This window comes from Colius striatus, chromosome 4 (assembly GCF_028858725.1).
Source record: "Colius striatus isolate bColStr4 chromosome 4, bColStr4.1.hap1, whole genome shotgun sequence".
Classification (NCBI taxonomy): Eukaryota; Metazoa; Chordata; class Aves; order Coliiformes; family Coliidae; genus Colius; species Colius striatus.
Window position 1 is genome coordinate 1,769,918 of NC_084762.1, and position 18,076 is coordinate 1,787,993.

General features: G+C 43.7%; 1 protein-coding gene across 2 annotated transcripts; it reads right to left on the reverse strand.

The window, feature by feature from the left end:
* Positions 1-7,947: 7,947 nt before the first annotated feature.
* TRIP13 (thyroid hormone receptor interactor 13) lies at positions 7,948-18,065 on the reverse strand. 2 transcript variants are annotated; one of them, XM_061995436.1, is made up of 14 exons: positions 17,978-18,065; positions 17,674-17,776; positions 16,493-16,658; positions 16,087-16,216; positions 14,944-14,999; positions 14,144-14,234; positions 12,810-12,882; positions 12,054-12,117; positions 11,745-11,831; positions 10,930-11,036; positions 9,771-9,924; positions 9,492-9,604; positions 8,660-8,729; positions 7,948-8,141 (listed from the first exon to the last, which is right to left on the reverse strand). In XM_061995436.1, exons 2-14 carry the CDS (start codon positions 17,763-17,765, stop codon positions 8,046-8,048), a joined length of 1,299 nt encoding a protein of 432 aa, XP_061851420.1. In that variant the 5' UTR covers positions 17,766-17,776; positions 17,978-18,065; the 3' UTR covers positions 7,948-8,045. The 2 variants fall into 2 exon arrangements, with proteins under 2 accessions (XP_061851420.1, XP_010203425.1); XM_010205123.2 differs by having other exon boundaries at positions 17,674-18,056.
* Between the last annotated feature and the right edge of the window lie 11 nt (positions 18,066-18,076).

Genomic DNA, 18,076 nt, shown 5'->3' on the forward strand with positions numbered 1-18,076 from the left:
AATAACCATGTACATTTCACCCAAAACTAGTGAGCAGCAATTTTCTAGAGCAATTAAGGTCTCCACAACACACTGCACAATGTGGGAGCTGTGAGAACCAGGGCCATGGCAGACTAAGGGTGGCTCTGGGCCAGAAGGTGGCTGCAGTGCTTCTCTGGGTTTTTTGGCTGTTAAACAAGAATAGCACACAGGTGTATGTGAAACACCTGGTTCCCATCTCAGAAATAGGTATTCCAAATCCTGATAAACTCCTAGTTTCATTAAAATAAGAGGAGAAGCTAAATCAACTTTGCTAAGTCTTCTGTAGGAAATAAATCCTGTGCTGGGTTGAAGAGGAAACAGTTGCAGGGGTTTCACATAGTCCCAGGAAAATGGCTGTGTGCTTTCAGCATGCCTTTTATCCTTGATTGAGGAAACCAAATAGCAAAGAGATCTCTAAGCAATGCCATCAGTCACGGCAGAGGGACGTGCTCTGTGAAAGGCTGTTCCCCCTGAGCTCACCCAGAGGCACGGGAGCAAAGCAGTGCAGGAGAGCTGCTCTCTTGCAGATACACACAAGGTTTCTTTCACCAGAGCTAATGCCTCACATTTCCTTGATATGAACTTTAAGGGTATAGGAATTTACTGGCTACAATGCAGACATGAGTACTGGCTCCTTTGCATAAACATGTGCAGCTGTACTAAATATGGCAATGGTGCCCAGAGCAGAGCAGCTTCATTTCCTTGCTCGGTACAATGGGTTACACCTACCTAAATCACATCCAGGCAACATACCTGTGTATAACAGAAGGCATCATTTATTACAATAATCTTCTCTTATAGGATATTATGCAATTAATGATTAAGATGAGATGATGATGCTAGGTAATCATGCCCTCACATAGGTGTATACCTCCTGTCAGCTAAGGATTTGTTCACACAGATGTTTGCTACCAGAAAAATCCAGGCAGACTTATTCAGTCAAGAAATGCAGTGACAAAATCACAGATGTATGGGCTAACAAAAAAAACCAAAGATGATTCTTACAGATGAGCCTCTGCTGTGACTCTACAGAAGCAACATCCTACAGCTGAAGTTCTGCGAGACCAGCGGGCTCCTCTGACACTTCTCTGTGCCTTGGTACATTTTCAAGATCAGAATTTCTAAGTCAAACCTCAACAGGAAAGCCAGACATTTTTTCTCACCTCAGTTAGCAGTCTTTTTATTCTAAAGGAATGTGAGCATAAATCTACTTGTAAGTGAGCAAATCCTCACAGGCTGTTGAATAGACTCACTGTTAATAACAAATGTGTCAATGAAACGGGTAGCAATGCAGCTGCACCTCACTGCTGTCACACTCCTATCAGACAAAGATTTACTGTGAGAAAAAACAAATCTAGCTCAAACTTAGAGTCAGATGTCATCTTGGAATAAGCAACAGGCAACTATGGATTTTCTTTGCATAGAGACAGGGAGGACATTTTAAACTGCATTTGAAGATGTCAGGTCTTCCACTTTCCTCTCTCCAGCCTTACCCTGGGGAATCACTTCTCTTCCCATGCCTGGGAAAAAGGAGTTCCAAAAAAGCAGATGAGTGCAACACTAAGAGGCAAAATAGACAAGGTTTCTCTCAGACAAGGGCTTTTCAATAATCCCAGTGAGCAAGTGAGCACCACACAGCTGCTCACTCACTCCTCCCCCTCCCAGGAGGATGCGGAGGAGAACCAGAAAAAAAGTCAAAGTCATGGGTTGAGATAAGGACAGCTTAGGAGCTAAAATAAAATGGAGCATGATAATAGCAAAACCAACTATGATGATCACTAAGAAGAAGAAGGAGGAGGAGGAGGAGGAAGATAACAAAAAGAGAGAGGAAAAAACCCCCCAAAATGACAAGTGATGCCCAATGCAATTGCTCCCAGCTGCTAACTGATGCTTGGAGCAGCTGTCAGCCCCTCTCCACCAACTCCCCCCAGTTCCCATACTGGGCATGATGGCCTATGGCACGGAATAGCCCTGTGGCTGGTTAGTGTTAGCTCTCCTGGCCATGCTCCCTCCCAGCTCCTTGTGCACCTGCTTGCTGGCAGAGCATGAGAAGCCAGAAAATCATTGACTTAAGCTAAGCACTGCTCAGCAATGACTAAAACATCGTGGTGTTACCAACGTTGTTCTCCCACTACATCCAGAACTACCCCACCGAAAGCAGGACAAAGCATTAGCACAAGGTTGATGCTTCTCAGACAAATTTACCACTTCTGCTTCTATTACTCTTTTTTTCCTTTTCAGGAGAAATAAATTCATAGCTAGTTTCTTCATAAAGGCATAAGCCCTGACCTCTGATGTAAAAACTTCAGAGCAACTGCACCTGACTCTTGGTTTCTTTGTCAAAGGAGCCATCACTTTCATCAGGTTCGTCACTTAACTCTGTTTAGAGCTCCATCACGCTCCCCAAAGGTTCAGTGGTTTAGCTGTATGAGAACTTGACATAAGTGAACATTACTGTTCAGGTTCAGAAGCGTTGCTCTACATGGTGTTTAACATGCAACCTACAAGTACAAATTGGCTGCTAGAACAACAATTGGCAGGAGGTTAAGGCAGAAAAGAGCCCTTCCAGAAAAGCAAATGCTGCTTCTAGTTCCCATGGCACCGTCCCAATATTTGTTTTATATTCCTGAGAGAAGAGAGGAGAGCAGAACAAATGTTAAACCTCCCACACAAAATTCTCTAAGTAATATTATTATTCCCCTTAAGACTCCAGCCTTGCTGTCAGACTGCTTTTTCTGTCAGGTTTCCAAGTGCTCTTATTCAGGAAGGATAATAATTATCATTATCCAAAGCATAAGCCAGTGAGTTTTTACTCCAACAGACGAGCTGCACGCTCTGTTATTGAAAAACCTGCTTCAGTCATTCATCTCCTTTAGGTGGTATGGGAGAGACTTATGTAAATGTCTGTGTAAATGGGTTATTTGCCTAATCATCACTGTGCTGGGAAAATTCCTGCTTTGTATCAGCAATCTCACTATTTATTCCTACGGTTCCACACACACTTGTGCAGATTTTTGTCCTTCCACTGGTGCTGAACAGCTCCTGACACACTGCTGTGTGCTTTGCTTGGGCTGAGAGAGAACCTTCCTAGGCTGCTCAAGAGCTTGTTTAAGATTTCAGATCAGTCATGTTCCTGTGGCTTTGGGGAGAGGAAATGCTTTTCTCATCTTTTATTTGTAAATATCTTCCCGAGGTCACAGACTTTGGTATTCCTAGAAACTGGAGCTTTAACTTGGCACCTGAGTGGTGGTTCCACGGGTGCTTAAACACTGAAATGAGGCCAATCAGGTCAGAAGGGATGTGTGCTGCAGTAATTCAAGAAATGGGAAGCAACAAAAGCAATACAATGAAGTCAATAGTTGGAAACACATCTGAGCTTGTCTGTGCACACATGTCATCCTTCATTTAGATTCTGTTAGAAATCCCAGCCTTACCTAGTCTATGTGGAAGAGGAACAGGTCAGAGATGCCTTACAGCAGATGTGTTAGTGATGCAAACCAGCTGCTTAAAAATCAAATCTACTACAAGAAAACTCTTTTGGACACAGTCTTTGGACATGTGTCCTTTAAAAACCTAACTTTGGCACCAAACTTCAGGCATAGAGGTAGCCTCCTGCACCACCGAGGAGCTCAAGCAAAGGACTACACTAAAGTACTCCAGATCAATGCTTTTCTGAATTAGAACCTGTCAAAGCTTCTGGAGTGCTCCCAAGCCATCAGCCCCTTTAAAGCTGTTTGCCAACACCCTGTGACCCAGCCAGAGAGGTTTGCTTCACCAGGTGGGTTTGTCTCTCATAGCACTCTATAGCCAGCTCTTTGCCATCTGAGGAAGGTGAGTTCACAGGCTTTATCTGAACAGAATATGTCAGCTGAAGGATAAACCAGTAGACACTAAGATCTTCATTAGTGCAGGTGGCATGTGAATATTTGCCAAAGCCAAGGGAAGTTGTTATTTTTTAGGAGCACTTGACGTGTCTTTACTAGTTAAAAACCCCCAGCTTTATACCAACGAAACATCATTAGGAAAACAATCACTAGAATTGGAAACAGTGACAAAAAGGGATAATACACCTTAATAAGGAGCTAGATTCTTCAGGTCTGTTTCAAAGTCTCTTCTAAGTTTCATTTGGGTATGAGAGTTGATGGGATAACCTTGCAGCCATCAGACCCACTTTTAGGGTGACTTTCATTAAAGTGTTTGACCAAGTTAAGTCAATGACTTCCCAGCCCCCAAAAGAAAGGCTGTTCTTTCAGAACTTACTGTCTCCCACTGGGCAGCTCTAGAGACTGCCAGCATCTGTGACAGACTGTGACAAGCCGTGTGACACAGCCTGTGGCAGAACTGAGCCAGGAGCTTACGTTCAGCAGCACTTCACAAGTGGCAGCTCTTGGCAGACAGAGGCCAACAGCAGCTTTTTGGGAAGGGCAGCCTTTTGCAAGCTGCCAGCAAATAACACTGCCAGCAAACAACAGCAGCTCTTTGTGAGCAGCAGCTGCTCCTGAACCTCAGCTCTTTAGTAGGAAATAGGGTTAGGTCAGGGGGTGTTGTTTAGCTTTGCTTTCTGGCTAATACCAATTTATCCATGCATGATGTAAATGGCCTCAAGACATAAAATAGCTCCCCAAAAAAGGTTAAGAAATGTACTGGCATACTCTACCTTACTTTGCGTCACTCTCACCCCTTTTGTTTCTGAGGTTATTGTTTTTTGTGGGGATATTTTGTTGTTTGAAATGACTTTCTGGGATTTGAAGCTGTTCGGAAAATTGTGAGTTTGGGGTCTGATTGCTTTTCAGACATTCTTATTTCCTTGTTTCCAGACTTTCATTGAACTCCTCTAAACTACTTGGCTACTTTGAAAGCAGAAGCAAGAAAAGAAGACACTCTCCCCTGTGGCAGTGGCTGTGGTGTGTAGAAATTCTGCAGAGAATTTGCACCACCAAGCATCCCAGTTGCTCCCTTCTGTGGAAGCAGCCAAGAGTGGCACAGACCACTCCTGTTCCCTGAACAGCTTAGTAGACAAGTGGAATACAAGCAAATATTGACTAGTCCATCCTTTGAACACACTTGAGGGGTGGATTTCTTTAAATGGCACAGAATGATTGGTAAAACCAGAAGATTACAATTTAAGTGTAAAAGGAGAGAATGATCCCAAAGCAAGTACACATTCTGTACTTCTTCATGGGCAGAAGACCACAATGCTTTTATTTACTCAAGGCTGCTCAGAGATTTTCACTGGACCTTTAATCCCTGTTCTAATAAAGGCTCATTATGGATGAAATAATTTCTGGCTTGAAGAAGAAATGCTTTTTAAATTAACTTCTTTAATGGTCTTAATTACCTTCCATTTAAACTCAGAGGTGAGCCTCAGAGAATTCAGTTTGTAGACAAACTTGTTTACTCAGAGCCAGCAGTTTTGACACACACTCTCAGATGCCTGACTGAAAACACATCTCCATCCTGGCTTTACCAAACTACCTCACACTTGCTTTTCAGTGGACCACATCCACTTCATTCTCTTCAGCTCTTAGAAGCACACGTATAACATATAAAGAAATGAAACAAACACAACTCCTTTGCTGATTTCTAGGAACTTCCTTTAAAACAGTGTTCTTGTTGTCAGTGTCTGGCCTTGGCTCTCCTGCACTGGCATCTCCAGCCCTCTCTCAACTGACAAACTGCCCCACTGCACTGACATGAAAGCAGCATCATCTGAAACTGATTGTGTGCTGCCACAGTTCCAAAGTTTTACAGTTATCTAACCTTTAAGATACATCTTAGAAGAGTGACTGTTCTTGCACAATTTCCAGTGGATAAATTTGGTAATAAAAGCCTTTATTCCTCTTTAATCACTCCAGGATTGCTTAACTGCTACCAAAACCCACAGCCATGTCCTGTGCCAAAAGGCTTTGCCTTCGCCAGGCTCTGAGTGTCATCACCTCTGCTTACAGTGACCCAGATCCCAGCTCTTTTCCTCCCAGCAGAGGAGCTGCTTAAACTGCAGCACAAAATTCCCTTCTGCCTTAGCGTGGAAAACTCCCTGTGTCTCATCTTTGGATCCCATTCTGCAACAGCTTCTTTTTATTTGGCAAAACGTTTCCTACTCATGCTGCTGGTCTCTGCAAGGCCGAGCAGAGACATTCCGTGCCGTTACATGACATTACAGCTAACATTACACGGGTGTTTCACTGCTGCTAAGTCTCGTTCCTTAGGGCATTTGAACCTAGCAGTGGGCAGGACTTGCCGGAGCTGGAGGACTCACGCTTGCCCTCTAGTGGCTCTGAGCAGGAGAGCAATCCCTTAACAGCAAGGGAGATTCTTTCCCTTCGTGCTGAAAGATGGTTCTTTGAATCAATAGATTGAAAACGTAAATAAAATGTTCTGGGCTTGTTCCTGGAAGACTATTCCCTCTACATAACCACTAACTGAACACAGGAAGAAGAGAGGATGAATGCATGGCCACTGCATCTCCCGTGAAACCAACATGTACACAGTCATAGAATCACAGCACAGTGGAGGTTGGAAGGGACCTTTAGAGCTCATCCAGTCCAACCCCCTTGCAGAAGCAGCTCCCACCTAGATCAGGTCACACAGGAACGTGTCCAGGTGGGTCTCCAAGGAAGGAGCCTCCACACCCTCTGGGCAGCCTGTGCCAGGGCTCCAGCACTGGAACACTGTAACAGTTTATTCTTATGTTTAAGTGGAACTTTTTGTGTTCCAGCTTCATCCCATCACCCCTTGTCCTGTTGCCGGCTACTATAGAAAAAAGGGATGTCCCAACCTCCTGACACCCACCCTTTAGATAGTTATAAATGTTAATAGGATCACCCCTCAGTCCCTTCTCCAGATTAAACAGCCCCAGCTCCCACAGCCTTTCCTCATATGAGAGATGTTCCAGTGCCCTGATCATCTCCGTGGCCCTGCACTGGGCTCTCTCCAGCACTTCCCTGTCCCTCTTGAGCTGAGGAGCCCAGAACTGGGCACAGGACTCCAGATGAAGCCTCACCAGGGCAGAATAGAGGGAGAAGAACCTCCCTTGACCTGCTGCCCACACTCTTCTTGATGCACCCCAGGATGCCATTGGCTTCTTGGCCATGAGGGCACATTGTGAGGACTCCTCATACCCAGTGTCTGCTTCAGCAGAGCTGGAAACGCATAAGACAACCCAAGCAGAGCACAGACATTGTCTGCCCTCATTAAAATTGTTACCTGCTTGCAAAAAAACGGGCTAAGATTGCACGGGGCTGATGGGACCTTCTGTTTGTCCTGCAGAAAACGTGTGGATTCGGCCTGGAACCTCCCAAGCACCCTCTTTCAGCTCTGTGGCCTGAGCCCTGGCTGGCAGGAAGGCTCTGCTTTTGATGTGCTCAGTCTAGTTTCATGTACTTTATTCTCTTGGATACAAAGGAATGTCTCTTCAACAAAAGGAGTGGAAAATACTTCCCTCCAAAACAAATGCAACCTGTTTCATGGTGATCCTTTTCAAAGGTCTTAATAAAAGATGGAAGTGCTGCCAGCCATAGCACCAACCCATGTATCAGCAGAACTGCACAGGCTGAAAATGGCCTCAATTAATTAAATGGACGTAATTAAAGAGATACTTGACACTAGAGATGAAGAGATGTCACTATCAAAAGGTCTGGGCTATCAGTGAGCACGTTGAACCCTTCCTGGTTCCATGCTTGTTGTTTCTGAAGCAATAACAAATAGTTCATTTATGACAGAAGCAGCTTGAATTTCTACTGCTAGTAAAACTATCAAACACGTGGCAAGTATCAAAACTGATGCATGGATAGGAAGTTAGTGACTAAGAAACAAGGAGCACATCTGACCACTTTTAATAACTGCAAAAGACGAAGACCTGACTTTCAGCAAGAGCTTTTTTACAACCCTCTCAATGGAAATGAAGCTTTTGAAGACTGTGCTGTAAAACTTCTTAACTGTTTATTAATAAATGGTTTGAAAAACTAGATGAGGCATTCCAGGTTTTCTGAGGCGCTGGCAGTCCATCCCACAGGTGTGGAGTATCACACAGAGTCTGAAAGCTTCTTCCTTTCTTCAAACTGTTTGTCTACTGCAAGTGAAAGAGCCTGAAGAAACGTTGTCATTGTAACATTGGGGGACTGAAAAGAAGAGAAGGTTTTGTTAAACCCACCTACAGCCATAGGCACACGTAGTATTTGGCATACAAACCACAGTGTTTCAGAGAGATGTCTGACTTCCATGTTACAAATGCTTCAAAACCTAAAACTGCTGGCTTATTTTAGACCAGCTGGCATAAAAAAGTCAAAGTCAAGCCAGGCAAAGCCTTGAGTCAATCACTGTTACCATGGGTTTGCTTCAGGAAAAGTTCTTAACATGTTATTTCAGAAGTGGCAGAGGGCTTTCTTTCAGCAAGAAATTACCAGACAACCAAGATCAATGTAAGTAGAAAGGCACTGGACAGGTCAGTCCCACCCACCTTCAACCTCAGACTGTGGTCAGCACAGAATTGTTTCAGTCTACACAGCTGCAGAAACAGTGCAATTTAGATTAGAAGGGGGGGTTAGGCCCAATTTTTTACTGCAGGCAGTGTGCAAATGTCTTCCCAAAACCAACTCAAAATGTAATGAGTAAACCTAGTAGAATATAATCAACTTACTTGAATATAAAGTGCGTGTGCTAGGAAAGGCAGCTTTCTCAGGACCCGGCCACTAAGACCTTCACTCCTTCTAGAGTAAAAGAGACACAAGTGCTGCTCAGGTGATAAATCTCCACCTTTCCCTTTCCTGTGTTTCTCCCATTAGTTGCTCTAAGGAAACCCAAACCACCATGCCTGCCAAAGCTTCCTTGCTTCTAACTCCACTCCTCACTGGCTAAGACTTCACAGGTCAGGAACAGAGGAAAACAAACCTCCCTGACTCTATGGACTTTGTTTTGTTCCACAGGGACTGGCACTTTGGGGAAAAAATACAGCTTCATATTGTGAGCATCATTTTTATTGTTACAAGAATTGTTGTGCTGCTGTGAAAGACTATTTGCTCTACTAGCACACTCAGCAAATCAGAGCACTCTCCATTTACACTTCACTCTTTTCCCCTTTGCTTCTCTCCAGTTACATCTCCATGCTAAAACCTGACTTAGCAGACTGCAAGGCATTCCAAGACACTTTCTGAGTGTGCTACAAGTCACAATGGCCACTGAAACATAAGGCATCTCGCTGATCCAGGCAGCGAGTTGCAAAGAGGACTTCAAAGAGCATATGGAAACCAGCAGCAGTACCAAGCCAAGCCAGATCTGACACTAAGAAATGCTGGCAAATCCTCATCACTTCTACTTTTTGTCCCCAGAAAGGTTTTGCACTAACCCTAAACAGGTAAAACGATGACATGTTATGAACTTCAACTACTTTTAGGCATCATTCCACAACTCATTAGACACAAACACACAGAGAGACACACATATATACAAAACGTAGACTTTCAGACTCTTACCTTGAGATTTCTTTCAGTACAAGGCTTAACCTTGACACATTGTTTTCCACAAAGCCTATCATCTCCAGTTCTCTGAGTGTCAGCAGCTGCTGGCGAGGATATATTATTTGACACTGGAAAGAAGAGTCAGACACTGTTGTACAAAGCAAACACACTCAAAATCCAGTTCTACAGCGAGAGTGGAATGACATTTCTGTACTGTTGTAATTTAGGAAGTATTATTAAAATGGCAGATTTACTTAAAAATGACATTTTACAGTGTTGCTTTCAAAACATTACCTTCATCAGTTCTTCCAAGCAAGACAGATATATTCTAAATATTGCTGCAATGGATGGAGGTCCAATGTACTGCTTTATGTCAGCCCTGTCTACAAAAGCCATGTCAATTTTCTCCGTAATATTGGAAGTAGTCAGGATAACTACGTTAGGATACCTTCAAGATAAAAGCAGATTTTTAGGTCACAGCTACAAGAATGATCTCCTTTTGTGACTGGCAAAGGGACACGTTCTCTCTTCTGACTCAAGCCGTTCCATGTGATAGGCAGCTACATCACTCTTGCCACCCAGCAATTACTGATGCTAAGCTCTCGGCCCCTTACCATCAACCTATTTCAAAGCACAGTCTCTGTCTTTCAGCTGTCTACAGACCTATTTCAGAAGACACACACACAAACTATCTAGACCCTACTGGCATAGTTTTTGCCACAAAAAACAAGCTTATGAAAGACTCATAGATCTGAACCTTGCTGTGTTTTTCATTTCAATGCAGTAGAAACCACAGAGTAACTGGCAGGGTGACACACTCTAGCTGCAGATGACATTAGAGTGAGCTTAAAAGAAAAGTAGCATCCCCCTGCTCTGCAAAGTATTGAAAGACCACTCTTAATCATAGCTGTTCCCAGATGAAGCCTGTCAACCTTTGCATATGAATAAGCCACTTTGATTAGCCACAAGACAGTGCCAAATACTGAGGCACCCTTCTTTCTGTGAACAGAGCCAAGTACACCCACAAAAGGGAGGGAGACAGAAGGAATAACGCAAGAGATGGTACACTGCACCAAATCTAGAGGGCCAAGTGGCACTAAAGACTGCTTCTAAGCCATGTCTGTGCAAGTCTGCTCTATAGATTGATAACCAGAAGCTGTAGATGATGGAGGAATTCCTCAATCTTATTCCTGTCTCTCCAAAGCAGATGCCACAACCACCTGTCCTGGATCTCTCCCGAGCTTTAAGGGCAATATACCATCTGGAGATTTGATTGTTCACTCAGTTACATGCAAAATATTCTGTTGGGTTACTCCTACTAATTCTCTTAACTAGTACCCTTAAAGAACACTTCACTGACCAATTTTGTTGAGTATATCACATAGGAATTAAGATCTCTGAGGAGTTCTGAAACTGGGGGTTACCTTTTGCTGCTGCAACAGCACTCGTTTACCTTTTGATCCGGTCTATTTGTGTCAGTACAGCATTCACCACACGGATCGCATCCGAGGGCTCTGTGCCTGCCTTGAAGGCACTGCGGGCTGCTGTCAGGCTTTCTACCTACATAAATGAATAAAAAACAGCCATCAATCAACAAAACACAAAACAAACAACCCAAAAAACCCAACAAAAAAAGTCAGTAAATGCCAAAAAACCCCCCTCAGGAATTGGAGGGCTGGCAGCAAGCAAACCACCCAGACAAAAGACCTTCAGGGCCTCCTGTCTGGTGTCTAAACCCTCAGGCAGCAGAAGGGAGGCTGTTATTTATTTTCATTAAATCTGGGGGCAGAGGGACACACTCCCCAGAATAAAGCACATATTGAACATAGAATGGGCTTCCCCAGAGGAACTCCAACACAGCCAAGTTCATACAGCACATCCTTAATGAGTTGCTTATGCATGCAAGTCTGACAACGAACCGAACCATAACGGCACTTTTTAGAGCTTTACCATAGATGTAAGAACACAATTAATACAAATCTGGGCTACTTTGAAGCCTAAAACAACACTCCACTTGTGAACACTCAGCAGCAGGGGAAGTTCCACCAAGAAAGGTTTTGCTTCATTTTCAGCTGGCATTTGCTGGCTAAACCATACTGTGCTCCTCCCAGGATTAAAAGTCACTCTTCTGCACAAAGTCACGTCAATTACAAAAAAAAGCAAAGTTATAGCTTTTATTGTTCCTTCCCAGTGTACATTGTCCCAGCTCCCTCCCACCAGTTTACTCTGTACTAAATTCCACGTCCACCAATCCTACCAGAGCCATACCTCATCGATCAGTACAAACACAAGAGCATCCTTGTCATCAATTAACTCTTGAATCTTCTGGAACATCTTGGTTACAAGCTTGCCACTCTAGAAAAACAACACAAGGGGACATTTAAATATTTCCTTAGCAAATGACTTTCCAAGTCTCCCCATATTTTAAGGTGGGAATATAGCTTCTGTTTCAGTGTTCTCAAACACATCAATTGTTCTGAGTAACCTTTGGTGCACAGTTATTTCATGAAAGGAGCTCAACAGAAACAGTGTAGTTTCCCAACCACAAAGTACTTTATCATCTACATCGATACATACCTCAGAAAACCATTTAGAGAAAAGGCTATGGCTGTTTATCTCAATTAACTGTCCATACCTGTACCTAAAGTACGAAGGGAAAAAGAAGCATCAGCTTTACTGTAGATAAAAGTCAGTGTCATCATTAACTCCCTTAAGTCTCATTCCCTCCACTTCAGCCCTGCAATTCTGTGAATAAGTATACAGCCACATTTATGGTAAGTTTAGCTCCCAGAATTACACATGATTCATGTTACATCTAGTGTTTTACAGCACTTTTTTTTCCCCCCATCTAAATTGATTAGGGTTGCTGTGAAGTTTAAGGCTAATTCATATCACTTGTCTGAGAGACAGACTGACCTCTGCAGCCTGTGGCATTCATACAAGCCAAGGACAAGAAAAGAAATGGTTAAAAACATCACTACCTGTTAAAATCCCTGTCTTGAACATTAAGATACCAACAGCATGCTCAATGCTCTGTGATCCTTTGCCTTTTAATATTCATTGAGGTACAGTGTGAGCACAGACAAGTGACTACATGGCCACTGAAATTAGTTTTGCATACCTGGGCACAAATAGTCACACACTTTAAAAGGCATCAGAATATTCCAACCAGTCTGTCAGACTGATTTCATTGCTAGCCAGCTGCACTCTAAAAGAACCGTGAACATTAGCGCTTGGCACCAGTTACTTGAGCTCAAACATGAAGTATATTTAGGCAGAAAAAGAGCAAAGAATGATCATAAAGCAAGGTGGAAAATGGGCAGAAACAATCACCTGTACGACAGTCGAATTGTCAGCTTCTGAGCCAGTGCTTTACACAGGGAGGTTTTCCCAGTTCCAGGAGGGCCTGGATTGAAATCAAATCCGTGCATTACACAGACTGTTAATGATACCCAATATCTTTTTAACTACTGCATTTCATTGCGACGTTAATTGGAGAATAAAACCCCAGCAGGCAAGGACTGCAGCCCCCAGGGCATTCCGAGAAGGCTGCCTACTCCACCGCAGCCCTAGAGCTGAGCTTTTGACGTCTATCCTTTGCAGTTGATGATGTAGTTGGTGTAGTAGTTTGTATGCAGACACCATCATGTTAAAATACTCAAGGGCCACAGAAGCAAAGTGTCACCCAGCAGGGCTCACAATTGCTCAGGCTCTCAAAATAACAGTGCTGGCTCAGACTTCTGTCTTCCTGACCCTGGGGCAAACCAGAGCATCTTAGCGAGTACGCTCTGGGAGAAACCTTCAGGATCTGGCTCAACAACAAGGGCCAAACAGACTTTCTCCAAACAGGTGAGTATAATTAAAGAGTGAGAATGTATGGAAGTTGATGTTTGGGTGCTACACAAACTGGTAACAACAGCATTAAGTTCTTTGAGGTCACAATAACAAGTTCATTACAAAAACCAAATACTTCTCTCATAGGTATATTGTTAACAGCCTGAAATCATTCTTTTTCCAAACAGAACCATCCTACAGTTGCTAAACTGATAAATAGTGATTACTTAAGTATAATCAGGTTCAAGAAATCAGGTTCAGTTGATGTTAGTCTCCTTTATGGTATAACCTCCACCAGCAAACTAGGACTGACTGAAGATTATAGCTTCACTGAAAGAGCAGTAGCTAAATTAGGGAGAGCACAGCTCTCATCCTTGGCAACAGAACTCACAGTGTTAATAACACAGCACACAGACAGGTTTTTTACTTTCCTCAGAAGTCTTCATAAAGCTATAACTAAAAAATAAAACACTATGATACAATAACAATGATAGAACCATAACTAATAAATGGCTCCTCATAGCCTCAGTACCTGCATTATTTTTGTACTTTAACAGAAAAAGGATTAATATCACTTAAAAGGAAAATGAAACCTTCCCCAGCTGTTCTCAGTGCATTATACATTTTAGAATCTCAATTCCTGCAAAACACAGTCCGTGTGAGCATTGGTTTCTCCCTGATGTTTCATTTAACTTTGTATCACACACAGAACACTGCTGCTTTTGGGTCACCTAACTTCACAGCAGTTCAATACAAGCTTTTTTTTCCAGAAGGAAAGTATAAACAGATGGGCAATGAATCTACTTGGTGGTTTAAAAGGGATGATTTATTACCATGCAGCAAGACAACTCTGTTCCACGCTATCAGGTTGCTGTCAACATTTCTGTCAGAAAATAGTAACGTTGTCGTCACATAATCAAGTAACTAATGGAAGAAGAGAAAGAGAGACACAGAGATTAGAGACATATCAGCAAATACAAGTAGAAAGATCACATAATTATGTCCATTGTGTCCTTTACAAGAATAAAAGTGGGGGGGGGGGGGTCATGTCTCAGTCATATTTTCTCTCTGCAAAGGCTGGAAATTCATTTCCTTCCCACCCTCGGGAAAAAGAAGAGTGTATACTGGGCACAAACGGAGTTCCAGGACTGTTACATGAACAAATGAGATGCTTTAAGGATGTGAAATGATTTGCATTTGCCATCCTCTCACTTCTAGTGTGTCTTTAAAACACAGTTTCAGAATTCATGGCATGAATGTCACGGAACCCAATTTCACAGGGGAACACGCTCTTTGCAAAGCTGACTTCCCAGTAGTCCATATGGATATACATCTGGGCTGTGATGGTTAATCTCCAAACCTCAGCTCTGCCTTCTTTGGTTAAGTGCACAGAGAAGTATATAACTACCAAAAATTACATAGACAATTCAACAAAACCAGAAAGCTTTGTAAAATGGCTAAGCTTATACAACCTTACAAAACATACAAGTGTCATAAGCACACCCCAGAACTCTCTCTTGAGCTTGTGACTTCCAAATAGCTTCTCCATGGGATGCAGCAAGCCTCAAGCAGGCCACTTATCAACACTCACTCCTCCTCAAGCAATTGTAACCGTTACTCATTTTCAACTTACGTGTGACTTTACTTCAGTGTCATACACAAGACTTTCCCAAAGGCCGTGGAATTCAGCTGCAAAAGGAGTATGTTGGATATCTGATATCAGAGAAACCATTCTGGGAACTTGTAACCTACCATTGCAGCACAAAGCAGCTCTCAAATGTTTTTAGTTGAGAATCAGGGATTAAAAACAGATTTACAAGAGGAATTAATACATATGGGGGAAAAAACCCCCCACAACTGCTATTTTTCTCTAAATGCAAACACTACTTTCTAACACACAAATTCAGCAGTTTCACAACTTCTGTTTCCTCAAAGAAACGTGAGGAGAAATTAATCTTCTTCATTTCCTAACATGAAAGTAAGAATATTCTTTCCATTCTCGATAGTGGATGGGACTCCATATCCCCAAGAGAAAGAGCTATGAAAAACTAGGCTGGGAGGAGGGTTCTAAGCTCAGTTTTATCATTCAGGGTCAGACTGAATTCTTCCTAAAGAGAAAGGTAATGAATAGGCTTTTAGCTAGGCTTTTCACAACATGGAAAGAGCAAGAAACATCTTGGAATCACCATCTCTTTGAGCTTAAGCTCACACCTATACTTCTCCCAGGTGCAAAAAGCTACCCAAGCACAGGATACGAACAGCCAAGCCTGTCACAATATAGACTTATACTTCTTTTCAGAAGACACTCTGGGGGCTCTAAATCTCTTTGTTTGTTTGTTCCAAACATAAAAGCAGCACTGTCTTGAGGGCTGGAAGCTAAAGGTAGAAAAATTAGTGCTTAAAACAATGAGTTTATTGTGAATCTCCAACTAAAAACCTGGAAGGCAGCTTGTAGAGTTAAAAGTCCCTTCCTACCATCCTGTGATTCTATGGTCTCCATCCTTCTGATTACAACTATACATTGTATTCCATATGACCACTTACTTCCACTCACCCACAAGTATTACAGAAGGAGGTGGTGTGGAATCACCCACAGTAGTTCAGTAAAAACCACAACGAAGTACGTCAAAACATATTGATTCTACCCACAAAGGACAAAGTTACACACCAGGTACAAATAACACCTATAACAGGTAACCTCACAAACACTTTTAGCCTTTGAAGATTTTATTTCATTGTAATTGCTCTAGAACTCCCAGAAATATGACATGGGTACCTGCTGGTAGCACCCAGTGGCTGGCTGCAATGATATCCTCATTCTCTTCTTCCAGGTTTTCAGAGCTTGGTCCTTCTTCATTCAGATGAAAAATATGAAGGGAAAGATTGCTTTTGCTCAAGTCAATAGGCTAGAACAGACATAGAAAGGCCTGTCATGCATCATATTCCTCATTCAAAGCTAATCACAAAGCAAGGAAGTTACAGTTCTGAGCTGGCATTTAACTTTGAAACACTACTTCTGTTCCACACCTTACTAAAGATGTAGGACCAAAAGCTTATCCACCTCTTCCTGGTGACACATCATCTTATGGCCCTTATCTTGCTGCTTATGTCCTTAGGCTGTGAGGAGTCTGCCTAGCCCTGATTCACAGGCACGAACAGTGCTGCGCATTCATGACTCATACCTGTCTGTCCTTCAGCTTCAGCTCCGTATCCACAATCGACACGGACTGCACGTTGCTGTTCAGGAAACCATCATCAAACTCTGTCCACTTGTAATCACCAAACACAATGTTGTGTCTGCTCAAGAGCTTTAAGACGTTCACCCTGACGTCTTCCTTCTTGGCCGCACTGACAGGCAAGAAACAGCATTATTTATGGCACTGGGAGTGATAAGGAAGGAGGAACTAATATCAGAGTGCTTGCTTTCACACACAAGCCTACCTGCAAAACTGCTGCCGTCTCAAAAACAAACCAAAAACCCTCAACCAAGTAAACAAACCCCCCGAAACCCCAAACCGAAGCCAGAGAACACTGTTTGTAGTCATATCAGGGGTCATGGAATGACACAGCTAGATTTCAGGACTGGAAATCAGTTGTGCAATCTGTGTTTTGGTAGGAAAACCAGTGAATCTGGCACACATGGCTTGGAAGCTCTGTTATGCTTTCACGCCTGGTACCTCAGGATGGAGACACACTATAAGGAGGATTCACAGAACAGAGGAAAAGGAACACCATTTCAAGATTTCAGACAGGCTTGAACCTAGTTTTGCCATTTCAGTGATGCATTCGCAGCTCTTCCCCGTCTTTTAAGGCTGACTGAAAGCAAGCAGCGGATATTTTACACCTCTACTTTAGCATCACCTTGAACAGTATCTAGACAGTCAAACTGGTAAGATAAGGACTAGATCAATGGACAACAAGGTTTCTGGACTGTCCAGCTCAAAGGGTTGTGCTCAGTAGCACAAAGACTAAGCAGAGCTGCCAGTAAGCCTAGGGAGGAAAGGCTGGGTGTTGCTGTCAACGTTAGGGCATCAACGTTTTTACATCTTCATTCACACTGAGGGCAATGGCCTGGAAAGCGACTGCAGACAGTTTTGGGCTAACACCTAAGCAGGAAGAGCTGTCAGTTTAGTGAAGAGCAGGACTGTGCCATTTTGGGCTCTGCTGTACAAGAGACAATGACACTTCCGAAGTAAGTCCAGAATAGAAGCACCAACTTGCTTATGAGACCGGCCCACGGGACACACAAGACGAAGCTGAGAGAAATGGGTTTGTTCAACCTGAGGTGGAAACTCTGGCAGAGCAGATCTCGTAGGAAAGACAGCAAGGCAACAGACCCAAGTAGAGTTCTGATCAGAGAGACCTGCTTGATTTCTGGTGAACTTCCACGTGTATCTGAACGCTGTCAGGCACGTTCGGCAGGGCTTGCTTCAAATCCCCCGCGGCTTCGTCCATCCTGCGCGCTCCTACGGGGCAAAGCGAGACGGAGGAGCAGCTTTCCAGCCTCCGGTTACCCGGCAACGGCACAACAAGACGGAGACGCCGTCCCCGTCCCCCCGCCCGCCAGCGGGACCGGCGCTCGCCTGCCTCAGGACGCGCCGCGGCCGCCGCCGCCGCCTCCCCAAGCCCGCAGGGGCAGCGGGAGAGCTCGGGCGGCCGCTTTGTACCTCAGCTCCCCGCCCGGCCGCCGCCTCTGCCGCTCAGGGCGGGTGAAACCCCGCGAGAGCCAAGGCCGCACCGAGCCGCCGCCGCCGCCGCCGCTGCTG